The sequence below is a fragment of the Mytilus edulis genome, chromosome 2 (assembly GCF_963676685.1).
Source record: "Mytilus edulis chromosome 2, xbMytEdul2.2, whole genome shotgun sequence".
Lineage (NCBI taxonomy): Eukaryota > Metazoa > Mollusca > Bivalvia > Mytilida > Mytilidae > Mytilus > Mytilus edulis.
The window spans coordinates 1,649,913-1,668,335 of NC_092345.1; the positions used below are offsets into that span (position 1 = coordinate 1,649,913).

General features: G+C 37.6%; 1 protein-coding gene across 3 annotated transcripts in view; it reads left to right on the plus strand.

Moving 5' to 3' along the window:
* The window catches only part of LOC139511216 (discoidin domain-containing receptor 2-like), a 159,926-nt gene that overhangs the window by 132,864 nt on the left and 8,639 nt on the right, over window positions 1-18,423 (plus strand). For all 3 annotated transcript variants that reach the window (XR_011661987.1, XR_011661986.1, XM_071297795.1), the window contains 4 exons: window positions 633-950; window positions 1,385-1,731; window positions 4,180-4,307; window positions 6,037-6,469. Coding sequence is in view for 1 of the 3 variants with exons in the window: in XM_071297795.1 (XP_071153896.1) it covers window positions 633-950; window positions 1,385-1,731; window positions 4,180-4,307; window positions 6,037-6,469 (1,226 nt within the window). In the remaining 2 variants the exon portion in view is untranslated. The remainder of the gene's footprint in view (window positions 1-632; window positions 951-1,384; window positions 1,732-4,179; window positions 4,308-6,036; window positions 6,470-18,423) is intronic.

Sequence of the window (18,423 nt, forward strand, 5' to 3'; positions counted from 1 at the left end):
TAATGTAATATATGTTCCCTATTTGATTTTTTAAAACAAGGATAGTCATTATAAGGTAAACCATATGGAATTGAGATTAAAGAAAAACCAGGATTTAAATTTTATAGACTCCATTGACAAAAAACTACTCATTTAATCTATTTGAGAACTGAACCAGTCAATTTTAATTTGTTTATGAAGAATACTAGTTTGAATAAATCTATTTCAAATACTGCCCCTCCAGAATTATAAAAATTACATATGTTCTTATTTATGAATTACAAATGTTCACAATATACAAATAATACACTTTCACAATATAAAAATAAAATATGTTCGCCATTTATAAATTAAACTTGTTTTAAAAATGTCCACAATCTGACAATATACAAACTTCACACTTTCAAAATTAAATTCACATGTATGATCATAATATACAAATAACATATTTACAATACATATGTTCACAAATATAAAAATATATGTTGGTTGAAATTTCCTATCTATGCATTTAACTTTAAAGCTGAATGGGAATTTTGCATGACTTCACTTTTAAATTGTGTACAAAGTTGCAATGAGTTACTATAAAAGAAAGGATAGAATGTATCATAAAAATAAGCAAAATTGTTTACAGTACTGATTTTATCTTTTAGAACAAACAATGGAGGATATTCCCCCCTCAAAAGAAGCGGCTCCAGATGATAATATTATAGCTATAATAGTTGGAACCTTAGCAGCACTGATTGCTCTCTTAGTCGCCATAGTCTGTTTTATTTTCTGGCGGCAAAGACGTAGCAAACAGAATAACAATAGACACAGTCTAAAACCAGCTGTAGATCGAAACATACCAATCAACATGAACGATATACACGGCACTAGGAATGGGAAGGTTTTAAATGGTAACGTTTATAACAGTGTGGCAACTGACGATGTGGAATGTGATGCACACATATGTAATGGTGATAAAACATGTAAGTAAAATCACATGAGAGGTCACTAGTGCAAAGTCACAATTAATGGAATATGATGGTCAAATTTGTTTACATTATTAAAATTTCAATTAAAAAAGAGCTTCACCAAAAAAAAACATTAACCTTAAAGGAAAGTTTGAAAAAAAGTATGTTACATTTTTAGTATCCCAATTAACTATGATCCCAATAAACTATGATCTTTAGATATGAAGAATGTGATGTTACAATTCTATTGAAAAATAATGATTGATCAATTTACAATCAATCAGAAAAAAAAACATTTCAGCTGCACAAAATTGAAACACTAAAGTTTAAAAAAAAAAGTTAAGTGCATACCAAGGACTGACCGATCAAAATTAAATGAAAAAATCATGTCAGTTATAGTTTATTTTTTTAGTATTTCATAATAATAATTGGATGTTTTTTAATAACAGTTTCAAGAGATTATGCTATTCCTGATGTTACCAAGTCAGCATTGGTGGTGGCACTGCCTCCTCAGCCACCACAGCCACCATTGAGAGGAACACCCAACCCAACACAAGGACAACCGATACTGATTAACTCCCTTGACAAACCACCGACTTACGATGCCCTGTATGCTGCCGCTGATGTCATCAACGTACAAGTACCCAACATTCCCAGCTTACAAGGTGTCAGTGGTAATAATGTCTATGCTGTTCCTAATGCAGAAATCCTCCTAACATTGGAGCACTCAGTCACTCAGTTTCCTAGAGACAATCTACAGTTTATCGAGGTTTTGGGAGAAGGACAGTTCGGAGAGGTAAACTTTTAAGACTTCTCAGAAAATTAAATATGAATCATGAATTTATAAATTGAAATTGAAAACTTGTTTACCAGCAAACAATAAAATGTATAACAAAGATGTACATGAAATAACAATTTAAAAAACTATATCTATTTTGGTTTGATTACTGGAAGAAAGTGTCATTTCAAAAGCATTAGTTATACAGCTGAAAAATCTTTTAAAACATTGCTTTAACATAATTTCTGATCGTTCAGTTATGAATATTCAGTTGAAGACGCTACTGGTGGCAAATTTTGTTTTTATTCTCTTTTCTTCATATGACATTTAATGATCGAAAGTTGATTGGTGTATCTGATTACCCATACAGGCCTATAATGTTTGGTATATCTGATTACCCATACAGGCCTATAATGATTGGTATATCTGATTACCCATACAGGCCTATAATGATTGGTATATCTGATTACCCATACAGGCCTATAATGTTTGGTATATCTGATTACCCATACAGGCCTATAATGTTTGGTGTATCTGATTACCCATACAGGCCTATAATGTTTGGTGTATCTGATTACCCATACAGGCCTATAATGTTTGGTGTATCTGATTACCCATACAGGCCTATAGTGTTTGGTGTATCTGATTATGGTTGGTGTATCTGATTACCCATACAGGCCTATAATGTTTGGTATATCTGATTATGTTTGGTGTATCTGATTACCCATACAGGCCTATAATGTTTGGTGTATCTGATTACCCATACAGGCCTATAATGTTTGGTGTATCTGATTATGTTTGGTGTATCTGATTACCCATACAGGCCTATAATGATTGGTATATCTGATTACCCATACAGGCCTATAATGTTTGGTATATCTGATTACCCATACAGGCCTATAATGATTGGTATATCTGATTACCCATACAGGCCTATAATGTTTGGTGTATCTGATTACCCATACAGGCCTATAATGATTGGTATATCTGATTACCCATACAGGCCTATAATGTTTGGTGTATCTGATTACCCATACAGGCCTATAATGTTTGGTATATCTGATTACCCATACAGGCCTATAATGTTTGGTGTATCTGATTACCCATACAGGCCTATAATGTTTGGTGTATCTGATTACCCATACAGGCCTATAATGTTTGGTGTATCTGATTACCCATACAGGCCTATAATGTTTGGTGTATCTGATTACCCATACAGGCCTATAATGTTTGGTGTATCTGATTACCCATACAGGCCTATAATGATTGGTATATCTGATTACCCATACAGGCCTATAATGTTTGGTGTATCTGATTACCCATACAGCATACAGGCCTATAATGTTTGGTGTATTTGATTACCCATACAGGCCTATAATGTTTGGTGTATCTGATTACCCATACTGGCCTATAATGTTTGGTGTATCTGATTACCCATACAGGCCTATAATGTTTGGTGTATCTGATTACCCATACAGACCTATAATGTTTGGTATATCTGATTACCCATACAGGCCTATAGTGTTTGGTGTATCTGATTACCCATACAGGCCTATAATGTTTGGTGTATCTGATTACCCATACAGGCCTATAATGTTTGGTATATCTGATTACCCATACAGGCCTATAATGTTTGGTGTATCTGATTACCCATACAGGCCTATAATGTTTGGTGTATCTGATTACCCATACAGGCCTATAATGTTTGGTGTATCTGATTACCCATACAGGCCTATAATGTTTGGTGTATCTGATTACCCATACAGGCCTATAATGTTTGGTGTATCTGATTACCCATACAGGCCTATAAAGTTTGGTGTATCTGATTACCCATACAGGCCTATAAAGTTTGGTGTATCTGATTACCCATACAGGCCTATAATGTTTGGTATATCTGATTACCCATACAGGCCTATAATGTTTGGTGTATCTGATTACCCATACAGGCCTATAATGATTGGTATATCTGATTACCCATACAGGCCTATAATGTTTGGTGTATCTGATTACCCATACAGGCCTATAATGTTTGGTATATCTGATTACCCATACAGGCCTATAATGTTTGGTGTATCTGATTACCCATACAGGCCTATAATGTTTGGTGTATCTGATTACCCATACATGCCTATAATGTTTGGTGTATCTGATTACCCATACAGACCTATAATGATTGGTGTATCTGATTACCCATACAGGCCTATAATGTTTGGTATATCTGATTACCCATACAGGCCTATAATGTTTGGTATATCTGATTACCCATACAGGCCTATAATGTTTGGTATATCTGATTACCCATACAGACCTATAATGATTGGTGTATCTGATTACCCATACAGGCCTATAATGTTTGGTGTATCTGATTACCCATACAGGCCTATAATGTTTGGTATATCTGATTACCCATACAGGCCTATAATGTTTTCTTACTTTGTATTTTACTGTTTTATATTCTATTTTTAGGTACATTTATGTGAGGCTTTAAATGTTAGTGAGTTCATAAATGACGACTACTTCATAAACAGAAATAGTAATAGACCTGTACTAGTGGCTGTCAAAATGTTACGGAGAAATGCAGATGACAGGGCTAGGTAAGTGATAATACTAGAAGATGGTTAAAAATGAGACAGCTACCCACAAATAACAATAAAATACTATTAAATAAAGTGATAAGTGGAAAAACATTAACGATACCAGAAGACATTTAGAGGTCACTATTGTCTCCAGATGACAAACTTATAAAAGAGAAGATGTGGTATGATTGCTAATGAGACAAAATTCTACAAGAGACAAAATAACACAGAAATAAACAACTATAGGTCACCATACGGCCTTCAACAATGAGCAAAGGAAATACCGCATAGTCAACTATAAAAGGCCAGAAAATGACAAATGTAAAACAATTCAACCGAGAAAACTAACGTGCTAATTTATGTACAAAAAATGAACGAAAAACTAAAATGTAACACATCACCAAATGACAACCACTGAATTACAGGCCCCTGACTTGGGACAGGCCCATACATACAAAATGTGGCGGGTTAAACATGTTAGCAGGATCCCAACCCTTCCCTAAACTGGGACAGTGGTGTAACAGTACAATATAAGAACGAACTATTCAAATCAGTTGAAAAAGGATTAACTCATCTGATGGATATAAATAGGAATACATCTAACAAAAACACAGAGTGGACGTGGCTGACACTGACAGTCTTTACAATGATACACCAACCTTCCTCATAAACACAGAGTGGACGTGGCTGACACTGACAGTCTTTACAATGATACACTAACCTTCCTCATAAACACAGAGTGGACGTGGCTGACACTGACAGTCTTTACAATGATACACCAACCTTCCTCAAAAACACAGAGTGGACGTGGCTGACACTGACAGTCTTTACAATGATACACCAACCTTCCTCATAAACACAGAGTGGACGTGGCTGACACTGACAGTCTTTACAATGATACACCAACCTTCCTCATAAACACAGAGTGGACGTGGCTGACACTGACAGTCTTTACAATGATACACCAACCTTCCTCATAAACACAGAGTGGACGTGGCTGACACTGACAGTCTTTACAATGATACACCAACCTTCCTCATAAACACAGAGTGGACGTGGCTGACACTGACAGTCTTTACAATGATACACCAACCTTCCTCATAAACACAGAGTGGACGTGGCTGACACCGACAGTCTTTACAATGATATACCAACCTTCCTCATAAACACAGAGTGGACGTGGCTGACACTGACAGTCTTTACAATGATACACCAACCTTCCTCATAAACACAGAGTGGACGTGGCTGACACTGACAGTCTTTACAATGATACACCAACCTTCCTCATAAACAAAGAGTGGACGTGGCTGACACTGACAGTCTTTACAATGATACACCAACCTTCCTCATAAACACAGAGTGGACGTGGCTGACACTGACAGTCTTTACAATGATACACCAACCTTCCTCATAAACACAGAGTGGACGTGGCTGACACTGACAGTCTTTACAATGATACACCAACCTTCCTCATAAACACAGAGTGGACGTGGCTGACACTGACAGTCTTTACAATGATACACCAACCTTCCTCATCAACAGTTTGATTTAATAAACGACTGTTTGAAATAAACATATTAATATTCTGACAGAAGAATACATTTCAAATATCAAAACATTGTAAAAATATAGAATAGTTTTAGGATTAGATAAGCAAGCAATTCTAACCCCTATTTTACTTGATTTAGAATATTATTGACAAATTTCTACTTCACAGCTTTTGTAACCTTTTGTTTTTCTGTTTCAGAGGTGATTTTCATAAAGAAATAAAGATAATGTCTCAGTTAAAGGATCCCAATATTGTCCGTGTTTTGGGTGTTTGTACTCGGGAGGAACCCCTTTGTATGATTGTGGAATACATGAAATATGGAGATCTTAATCAGTTCCTTCTGGATCATGTACCGGAAAGTCCTGTTGCCCTGGCAACAAACGCAAAGACATTGAGTTACGGCTGTTTGATATACATGGCGTCACAGATTGCATCGGGAATGAAATATTTAGAATCATTAAATATGGTACATAGAGACTTGGCTACACGTAATTGTTTAGTGGGCACAAACTATACCATAAAAATATCTGATTTTGGAATGAGTAGGAGTCTGTATAGTGCTGATTATTATAGGATAGAAGGACGGGCTGTGTTACCCATTCGATGGATGGCCTGGGAAAGTATTCTACTGGTAAGTACTGATTATTATAGGATAGAAGGACGAGCTGTGTTACCCATTCGATGGATGGCCTGGGAAAGTATTCTACTGGTAAGTACTGATTATTATAGGATAGAAGGACGAGCTGTGTTACCCATTCGATGGATGGCCTGGGAAAGTATTCTACTGGTAAGTACTGATTATTATAGGATAGAAGGACGGGCTGTGTTACCCATTCGATGGATGGCGTGGGAAAGTATTCTACTGGTAAGTACTGATTATTATAGGATAGAAGGACGAGCTGTGTTACCCATTCGATGGATGGCCTGGGAAAGTATTCTACTGGTAAGTACTGATTATTATAGGATAGAAGGACGAGCTGTGTTACCCATTCGATGGATGGCCTGGGAAAGTATTCTACTGGTAAGTACTGATTATTATAGGATAGAAGGACGGGCTGTGTTACCCATTCGATGGATGGCCTGGGAAAGTATTCTACTGGTAAGTACTGATTATTATAGGATAGAAGGACGAGCTGTGTTACCCATTCGATGGATGGCTTGGGAAAGTATTCTACTGGTAAGTACTGATTATTATAGGATAGAAGGACGAGCTGTGTTACCCATTCGATGGATGGCCTGGGAAAGTATTCTACTGGTAAGTACTGATTATTATAGGATAGAAGGACGAGCTGTGTTACCCATTCGATGGATGGCTTGGGAAAGTATTCTACTGGTAAGTACTGATTATTATAGGATAGAAGGACGGGCTGTGTTACCCATTCGATGGATGGCTTGGGAAAGTATTCTACTGGTAAGTACTGATTATTATAGGATAGAAGGACGAGCTGTGTTACCCATTCGATGGATGGCTTGGGAAAGTATTCTACTGGTAAGTACTGATTATTATAGGATAGAAGGACGAGCTGTGTTACCCATTCGATGGATGGCCTGGGAAAGTATTCTACTGGTAAGTACTGATTATTATAGGATAGAAGGACGGGCTGTGTTACCCATTCGATGGATGGCTTGGGAAAGTATTCTACTGGTAAGTTCTGATTTTTATAGGATAGAAGGACGAGCTGTGTTACCCATTCGATGGATGGCTTGGGAAAGTATTCTACTGGTAAGTACTGATTATTATAGGATAGAAGGACGAGCTGTGTTACCCATTCGATGGATGGCCTGGGAAAGTATTCTACTGGTAAGTACTGATTATTATAGGATAGAAGGACGAGCTGTGTTACCCATTCGATGGATGGCCTGGGAAAGTATTCTACTGGTAAGTACTGATTATTATAGGATAGAAGGACGAGCTGTGTTACCCATTCGATGGATGGCCTGGGAAAGTATTCTACTGGTAAGTACTGATTATTATAGGATAGAAGGACGAGCTGTGTTACCCATTCGATGGATGGCCTGGGAAAGTATTCTACTGGTAAGTACTGATTATTATAGGATAGAAGGACGAGCTGTGTTACCCATTCGATGGATGGCCTGGGAAAGTATTCTACTGGTAAGTACTGATTATTATAGGATAGAAGGACGAGCTGTGTTACCCATTCGATGGATGGCCTGGGAAAGTATTCTACTGGTAAGTACTGATTATTATAGGATAGAAGGACGAGCTGTGTTACCCATTCGATGGATGGCTTGGGAAAGTATTCTACTGGTAAGTACTGATTATTATAGGATAGAAGGACGGGCTGTGTTACCCATTCGATGGATGGCCTGGGAAAGTATTCTACTGGTAAGTACTGATTATTATAGGATAGAAGGACGAGCTGTGTTACCCATTCGATGGATGGCATGGGAAAGTATTCTACTGGTAAGTACTGATTATTATAGGATAGAAGGACGAGCTGTGTTACCCATTCGATGGATGGCATGGGAAAGTATTCTACTGGTAAGTACTGATTATTATAGGATAGAAGGACGAGCTGTGTTACCCATTCGATGGATGGCCTGGGAAAGTATTCTACTGGTAAGTACTGATTATTATAGGATAGAAGGACGAGCTGTGTTACCCATTCGATGGATGGCCTGGGAAAGTATTCTACTGGTAAGTACTGATTATTATAGGATAGAAGGACGAGCTGTGTTACCCATTCGATGGATGGCTTGGGAAAGTATTCTACTGGTAAGTACTGATTATTATAGGATAGAAGGACGAGCTGTGTTACCCATTCGATGGATGGCCTGGGAAAGTATTCTACTGGTAAGTACTGATTATTATTGGATAGAAGGACGAGCTGTGTTACCCATTCGATGGATGGCCTGGGAAAGTATTCTACTGGTAAGTACTGATTATTATAGGATAGAAGGACGAGCTGTGTTACCCATTCGATGGATGGCATGGGAAAGTATTCTACTGGTAAGTACTGATTATTATAGGATAGAAGGACGGGCTGTGTTACCCATTCGATGGATGGCCTGGGAAAGTATTCTACTGGTAAGTACTGATTATTATAGGATAGAAGGACGAGCTGTGTTACCCATTCGATGGATGGCCTGGGAAAGTATTCTACTGGTAAGTACTGATTATTATAGGATAGAAGGACGAGCTGTGTTACCCATTCGATGGATGGCTTGGGAAAGTATTCTACTGGTAAGTACTGATTATTATAGGATAGAAGGACGAGCTGTGTTACCCATTCGATGGATGGCCTGGGAAAGTATTCTACTGGTAAGTACTGATTATTATAGGATAGAAGGACGGGCTGTGTTACCCATTCGATGGATGGCCTGGGAAAGTATTCTACTGGTAAGTACTGATTATTATAGGATAGAAGGACGGGCTGTGTTACCCATTCGATGGATGGCCTGGGAAAGTATTGTAACGTTTTCGCTAACCGGTGAGAGAACCTTTCTAACCAACCAACAGACCAGACAGACACCAACAACAAACCAAAAGAAATAAACAGGAAATATGAATGCTCAGAATTACTACTGCTACCGCTACTGCATACTGCATATCACACAAATATAGTTTCTAGGTCAGCAAACGGTCTCCTTTTTATGTGTGTGTGTGTGTAAAACGATGGTATTTTTATATGTATTGTAATTAAGTATCAGATCAGTCTTAGTTTGATGTTCTGAATGTAAACAAAAAGTCGCTTCAAATGTATAACAAGTTTTATTCACCAGACCTAATATTAATAACAACAGGAACAAGAATGGACAGATATAAATCTTTTAAAGCAGCGATCAATAATTAACAATATTTCGTATAGATTAGACGGACATAAGATAATACTCTAAAATAGCTACACCAAAAATCAACATTCAGGAAACACAGATTATATCAGCAACTCTCCATATAAATACATGTAAAATACTACACAAATAAATAAGTCTCAATTTCCTTAAACCTCTTTCTATATCATGAAAATATATTAACAGCAACACTGAGTATTTAAAACAGACGGATACTTTTGCCGACTTTACGCACCTTTCTCCTATTCAAAGTTGAAATGCATTATCAAACTTTATTCTCAAAACTTATAATATTTAGAAAACAAGAAAACTATTAAATTTCTGCCTCCGTTAAAAACTGGAAACCGGAACAATTAAATGAACTGCATAAATAATTATATTGCATATATATTACAACATTCTGGAACTTAAACTGCTGCTTTAGAAAAACTGTACCTTGAAATTTATGAGTCACGTAAATAAAGCTGCTAGCCGGCGGTAGGGACAAGCTGGAACTGACGTAAAATACTATGAATCTTACGCTAGTGTTGTTGTTTCGCGTGAGAGAAATTCCAAATATGGGTAAAATCAATGACCTAATAAGGAAACTTCCTTATAAGGTACATATCTTTGCACTAAACGTCTGATCAAATGACGTCATTACAGCCCTATTACTGCGAAAAGGTGCGCAACGTCGGTGCAAAAATAGTTCATAAGAACTTATTACAATACTCAGAATAAAACTCTCTTCTACATAACCCTTACATAAAATACTCTAACATTAATCCCTATTTTGAAAAACATACAAAAATATAACTAAAACATGCCCCGAACAGTCTACAAATTATGCGATTATTTATAATAATACTCGTGACTTCCGGTAAAAGCGAAAGTGAAAGTAACGTAAAATTAATCAAAAGCTGCCGGTAAGAAAACACACGTTTTTCTATCATTCTGGAACATACAATATTAAAACGATTAAACCATGAATAGGTAATAATGAAATAAAATACACACATTTACTGCTTTAATGAAATAATACAAGATAGGGTTGGAAGAACTATAGCCAAAACTATGTAGACAATATCAATAAAAATTTAGGCACTGTTATCTGTCAAAAACGTCACATTACCCCCTCCTTACAAAAAGAGGTCGCCCCGACCGCGGGTTATACATAACCAACTACGGTAACTGGTAACTATTGCTACCTGATTTCACATAGATAATATACTGTTTACATACACATAGTAACTAACATTATGACTATAGCAATAATAAACCAACACTTTTTAAACATCGAAGTTGTAATAGGTTTCCAATATACATTATATTCACACATTTACCAATAATAATTTTAACAACCCATATACATGTAACATACAATTTTCTTTCTTATTCCCTCCCCTGTTTTAAATTTTGTTTTACAATTCCGAACAATAAATATGATAAGTATACATTAAGTCCATAGTGGTTTCATGATAACATATCACTACTAGAGAGTCCACTAAATATCTTCTTCGTTGTCATCAGGATTATCTATGTAGACGAGATCTTGAAATTAAAGTCGTACACATGACTGTACAATGTACTAGCTAGTAGACAAATCAAATATAACATGTACTTAAGACTTTTATTACATACTTTCATATTTTGATAAAGTTATTACTAAAACCATTACATTTCTATAATATGAACTACACTTAAACATTTGAATTTAAAATTCTAAACTTCTATTTTTAAAATACAATTTATAAAAACGTACCACCTATCGTTATCTTACCAAATGTTACTAGATAATTGTAAGCTTGGCCTACAACCAACACCAATCTTGCAATTAATGGTGAGCAAGATACTGACTACACAGGAGACATATCAGGAACTAAACAGGATACAGTTGACACGAGAGACATGCCAGGAACTAAACAGGATACAGTTGACACGAGAGACAATTGACATGCCAGTAACTAAACATGATGCACTCGACATGGGTGACATGACGATAACTGGACAGGATACATACATGACAGGAACAAAACAGGATACAGACGGAACATCAACAAACCCACAATTTTTTTTATTCCACCATTATGAGAGTAAATAACCTACATACTCGTACACCTCTGCAAGCCCATTGTTTTCTGTAAAACTTTAAAGCTTACTTATATATCAATAAGTCTCAGAGGAACAAAACCATTTTTCGATTTAGCTATAGTACGAGCTACCAGTAGACCCTGTTCTATGAGAACAAGACAATCATTAAATAAACCACCCTCTATAAAGAGATATAATTACGATTTCAGAATCCGCTGGAACAAAAACCTTTTCAGCAACTCCGATTCTGCAAACCTACTGCTCTGCTCTGCGCTTTCGCTATTAGATTCAATTGACTTGCTTCCCACATGTAAAATTTCCTTTTCCAAGTCTAAACTACATTAATGCTTGGACCGGACAAAATTATATAAAAATCAAATCTTTATATTACTTGTGACTTAATATCAGCAACAGTCATCTCAACTTTTATAATTTAAAACCAATATCAAAAATAAATACAGCCTTTCCCAGGGGCGTACAATATACTACCACCGGTCATTTTAACCGATTTGTAAATTCAGGTCTATCTGTCTCAGGAATCTGATCAAATTTCCAAGAGTTTAAAACAATAATAGTAGAACCTGTATCGATCACACAAGTAAAAGGAATACTTGCCGCCCGAGCATATAAAAATATAAAATATTATAAAAATTACATTTCTTTAAAATGAGGAGGAGGTGCACAATTCGGCAATGATGTAAATGTCACTGCCACCAGCTGACAAAATCTGGTACCTGCCCCGTAGCCCCGCCGGCCCCTGCAGAAGGCACGGTCGAAGTCTCACCCCTTGGATGCACAGGCCCAAGTACTCTCCCGGTTTACAGGAACCCCTCTGTGGATCCCTCAGCAGCATTAGCACAACCCTGATCTAAGTAGGGTCCAAAGATCAGTACTACTTTGATGGTGTAGCCCCTTGTTGCCCGATGCCGCCAGTGCGCAATTACACCGCCCCTGCACCTTCCTAGGATGTGAAGACGGTAGTAGAATATCCACAGAGTCCGCGCCCTCTGTCTCTACCCTAAACTCCTCGCTCAACTTCTCAAACTGCTCAAGTAATTCTGCATATTTCCCCTTAATTTCTCACCGCCATCTCCCTTATCTGCCTCCCCTCTAATCTCATGAGAGGGGTTGAGTTCCAGTCGTCCCTACCACCAGCACCGGTATGATTTTAAAACCGCTGAAGTGTTGAATCACAAAAATAAAATTTAAACAATATATTTATAAAGGATCTTTTAATTCTACTTTGAAACTGTAGAATCCTGTCGACGACGCCAAATGTAACGTTTTCGCTAACCGGTGAGAGAACCTTTCTAACCAACCAACAGACCAGACAGACACCAACAACAAACCAAAAGAAATAAACAGGAAATATGAATGCTCAGAATTACTACTGCTACCGCTACTGCATACTGCATATCACACAAATATAGTTTCTAGGTCAGCAAACGGTCTCCTTTTTATGTGTGTGTGTGTGTAAAACGATGGTATTTTTATATGTATTGTAATTAAGTATCAGATCAGTCTTAGTTTGATGTTCTGAATGTAAACAAAAAGTCGCTTCAAATGTATAACAAGTTTTATTCACCAGACCTAATATTAATAACAACAGGAACAAGAATGGACAGATATAAATCTTTTAAAGCAGCGATCAATAATTAACAATATTTCGTATAGATTAGACGGACATAAGATAATACTCTAAAATAGCTACACCAAAAATCAACATTCAGGAAACACAGATTATATCAGCAACTCTCCATATAAATACATGTAAAATACTACACAAATAAATAAGTCTCAATTTCCTTAAACCTCTTTCTATATCATGAAAATATATTAACAGCAACACTGAGTATTTAAAACAGACGGATACTTTTGCCGACTTTACGCACCTTTCTCCTATTCAAAGTTGAAATGCATTATCAAACTTTATTCTCAAAACTTATAATATTTAGAAAACAAGAAAACTATTAAATTTCTGCCTCCGTTAAAAACTGGAAACCGGAACAATTAAATGAACTGCATAAATAATTATATTGCATATATATTACAACATTCTGGAACTTAAACTGCTGCTTTAGAAAAACTGTACCTTGAAATTTATGAGTCACGTAAATAAAGCTGCTAGCCGGCGGTAGGGACAAGCTGGAACTGACGTAAAATACTATGAATCTTACGCTAGTGTTGTTGTTTCGCGTGAGAGAAATTCCAAATATGGGTAAAATCAATGACCTAATAAGGAAACTTCCTTATAAGGTACATATCTTTGCACTAAACGTCTGATCAAATGACGTCATTACAGCCCTATTACTGCGAAAAGGTGTGCAACGTCGGTGCAAAAATAGTTCATAAGAACTTATTACAATACTCAGAATAAAACTCTCTTCTACATAACCCTTACATAAAATACTCTAACATTAATCCCTATTTTGAAAAACATACAAAAATATAACTAAAACATGCCCCGAACAGTCTACAAATTATGCGATTATTTATAATAATACTCGTGACTTCCGGTAAAAGCGAAAGTGAAAGTAACGTAAAATTAATCAAAAGCTGCCGGTAAGAAAACACACGTTTTTCTATCATTCTGGAACATACAATATTAAAACGATTAAACCATGAATAGGTAATAATGAAATAAAATACACACATTTACTGCTTTAATGAAATAATACAAGATAGGGTTGGAAGAACTATAGCCAAAACTATGTAGACAATATCAATAAAAATTTAGGCACTGTTATCTGTCAAAAACGTCACAGTATTCTACTGGTAAGTACTGATTATTATAGGATAGAAGGACGAGCTGTGTTACCCATTCGATGGATGGCTTGGGAAAGTATTCTACTGGTAAGTACTGATTATTATAGGATAGAAGGACGAGCTGTGTTACCCATTCGATGGATGGCCTGGGAAAGTATTCTACTGGTAAGTACTGATTATTATAGGATAGAAGGACGAGCTGTGTTACCCATTCGATGGATGGCCTGGGAAAGTATTCTACTGGTAAGTACTGATTATTATAGGATAGAAGGACGAGCTGTGTTACCCATTTGATGGATGGCTTGGGAAAGTATTCTACTGGTAAGTACTGATTATTATAGGATAGAAGGACGAGCTGTGTTACCCATTCAATGGATGGCTTGGGAAAGTATTCTACTGGTAAGTACTGATTATTATAGGATAGAAGGACGAGCTGTGTTACCCATTCGATGGATGGCCTGGGAAAGTATTCTACTGGTAAGTACTGATTATTATAGGATAGAAGGACGGGCTGTGTTACCCATTCGATGGATGGCCTGGGAAAGTATTCTACTGGTAAGTACTGATTATTATAGGATAGAAGGACGAGCTGTGTTACCCATTCGATGGATGGCCTGGGAAAGTATTCTACTGGTAAGTACTGATTATTATAGGATAGAAGGACGAGCTGTGTTACCCATTCGATGGATGGCCTGGGAAAGTATTCTACTGGTAAGTACTGATTATTATAGGATAGAAGGACGAGCTGTGTTACCCATTCGATGGATGGCCTGGGAAAGTATTCTACTGGTAAGTACTGATTATTATAGGATAGAAGGACGAGCTGTGTTACCCATTCGATGGATGGCCTGGGAAAGTATTCTACTGGTAAGTACTGATTATTATAGGATAGAAGGACGAGCTGTGTTACCCATTCGATGGATGGCCTGGGAAAGTATTCTACTGGTAAGTACTGATTATTATAGGATAGAAGGACGGGCTGTGTTACCCATTCGATGGATGGCCTGGGAAAGTATTCTACTGGTAAGTACTGATTATTATAGGATAGAAGGACGGGCTGTGTTACCCATTCGATGGATGGCTTGGGAAAGTATTCTACTGGTAAGTACTGATTATTATAGGATAGAAGGACGAGCTGTGTTACCCATTCGATGGATGGCCTGGGAAAGTATTCTACTGGTAAGTACTGATTATTATAGGATAGAAGGACGAGCTGTGTTACCCATTCGATGGATGGCTTGGGAAAGTATTCTACTGGTAAGTACTGATTATTATAGGATAGAAGGACGAGCTGTGTTACCCATTCGATGGATAGCCTGGGAAAGTATTCTACTGGTAAGTACTGATTATTATAGGATAGAAGGACGAGCTGTGTTACCCATTCGATGGATGGCTTGGGAAAGTATTCTACTGGTAAGTACTGATTATTATAGGATAGAAGGACGAGCTGTGTTACCCATTCGATGGATGGCCTGGGAAAGTATTCTACTGGTAAGTACTGATTATTATAGGATAGAAGGACGAGCTGTGTTACCCATTCGATGGATGGCCTGGGAAAGTATTCTACTGGTAAGTACTGATTATTATAGGATAGAAGGACGAGCTGTGTTACCCATTCGATGGATGGCTTGGGAAAGTATTCTACTGGTAAGTACTGATTATTATAGGATAGAAGGACGAGCTGTGTTACCCATTCGATGGATGGCCTGGGAAAGTATTCTACTGGTAAGTACTGATTATTATAGGATAGAAGGACGAGCTGTGTTACCCATTTGATGGATGGCTTGGGAAAGTATTCTACTGGTAAGTACTGATTATTATAGGATAGAAGGACGAGCTGTGTTACCCATTCAATGGATGGCTTGGGAAAGTATTCTACTGGTAAGTACTGATTATTATAGGATAGAAGGACGAGCTGTGTTACCCATTCGATGGATGGCCTGGGAAAGTATTCTACTGGTAAGTACTGATTATTATAGGATAGAAGGACGGGCTGTGTTACCCATTCGATGGATGGCCTGGGAAAGTATTCTACTGGTAAGTACTGATTATTATAGGATAGAAGGACGAGCTGTGTTACCCATTCGATGGATGGCCTGGGAAAGTATTCTACTGGTAAGTACTGATTATTATAGGATAGAAGGACGAGCTGTGTTACCCATTCGATGGATGGCCTGGGAAAGTATTCTACTGGTAAGTACTGATTATTATAGGATAGAAGGACGAGCTGTGTTACCCATTCGATGGATGGCCTGGGAAAGTATTCTACTGGTAAGTACTGATTATTATAGGATAGAAGGACGAGCTGTGTTACCCATTCGATGGATGGCCTGGGAAAGTATTCTACTGGTAAGTACTGATTATTATAGGATAGAAGGACGAGCTGTGTTACCCATTCGATGGATGGCCTGGGAAAGTATTCTACTGGTAAGTACTGATTATTATAGGATAGAAGGACGGGCTGTGTTACCCATTCGATGGATGGCCTGGGAAAGTATTCTACTGGTAAGTACTGATTATTATAGGATAGAAGGACGGGCTGTGTTACCCATTCGATGGATGGCTTGGGAAAGTATTCTACTGGTAAGTACTGATTATTATAGGATAGAAGGACGAGCTGTGTTACCCATTCGATGGATGGCCTGGGAAAGTATTCTACTGGTAAGTACTGATTATTATAGGATAGAAGGACGAGCTGTGTTACCCATTCGATGGATGGCTTGGGAAAGTATTCTACTGGTAAGTACTGATTATTATAGGATAGAAGGACGAGCTGTGTTACCCATTCGATGGATAGCCTGGGAAAGTATTCTACTGGTAAGTACTGATTATTATAGGATAGAAGGACGAGCTGTGTTACCCATTCGATGGATGGCATGGGAAAGTATTATACTGGTAAGTACTGATTATTATAGGATAGAAGGACGGGCTGTGTTACCCATTCGATGGATGGCCTGGGAAAGTATTCTACTGGTAAGTACTGATTATTATAGGATAGAAGGACGAGCTGTGTTACCCATTCGATGGATGGCCTGGGAAAGTATTCTACTGGTAAGTACTGATTATTATAGGATAGAAGGACGAGCTGTGTTACCCATTCGATGGATGGCATGGGAAAGTATTCTACTGGTAAGTACTGATTATTATAGGATAGAAGGACGAGCTGTGTTACCCATTCGATGGATGGCCTGGGAAAGTATTCTACTGGTAAGTACTGATTATTATAGGATAGAAGGACGGGCTGTGTTACCCATTCGATGGATGGCCTGGGAAAGTATTCTACTGGTAAGTACTGATTATTATAGGATAGAAGGACGAGCTGTGTTACCCATTCGATGGATGGCCTGGGAAAGTATTCTACTGGTAAGTACTGATTATTATAGGATAGAAGGACGGGCTGTGTTACCCATTCGATGGATGGCCTGGGAAAGTATTCTACTGGTAAGTACTGATTATTATAGGATAGAAGGACGAGCTGTGTTACCCATTCGATGGATGGCCTGGGAAAGTATTCTACTGGTAAGTACTGATTATTATAGGATAGAAGGACGGGCTGTGTTACCCATTCGATGGATGGCCTGGGAAAGTATTCTACTGGTAAGTACTGATTATTATAGGATAGAAGGACGAGCTGTGTTACCCATTCGATGGATGGCCTGGGAAAGTATTCTACTGGTAAGTACTGATTATTATAGGATAGAAGGACGAGCTGTGTTACCCATTCGATGGATGGCCTGGGAAAGTATTCTACTGGTAAGTACTGATTATTATAGGATAGAAGGACGAGCTGTGTTACCCATTCGATGGATGGCTTGGGAAAGTATTCTACTGGTAAGTACTGATTATTATAGGATAGAAGGACGAGCTGTGTTACCCATTCGATGGATGGCCTGGGAAAGTATTCTACTGGTAAGTACTGATTATTATAGGATAGAA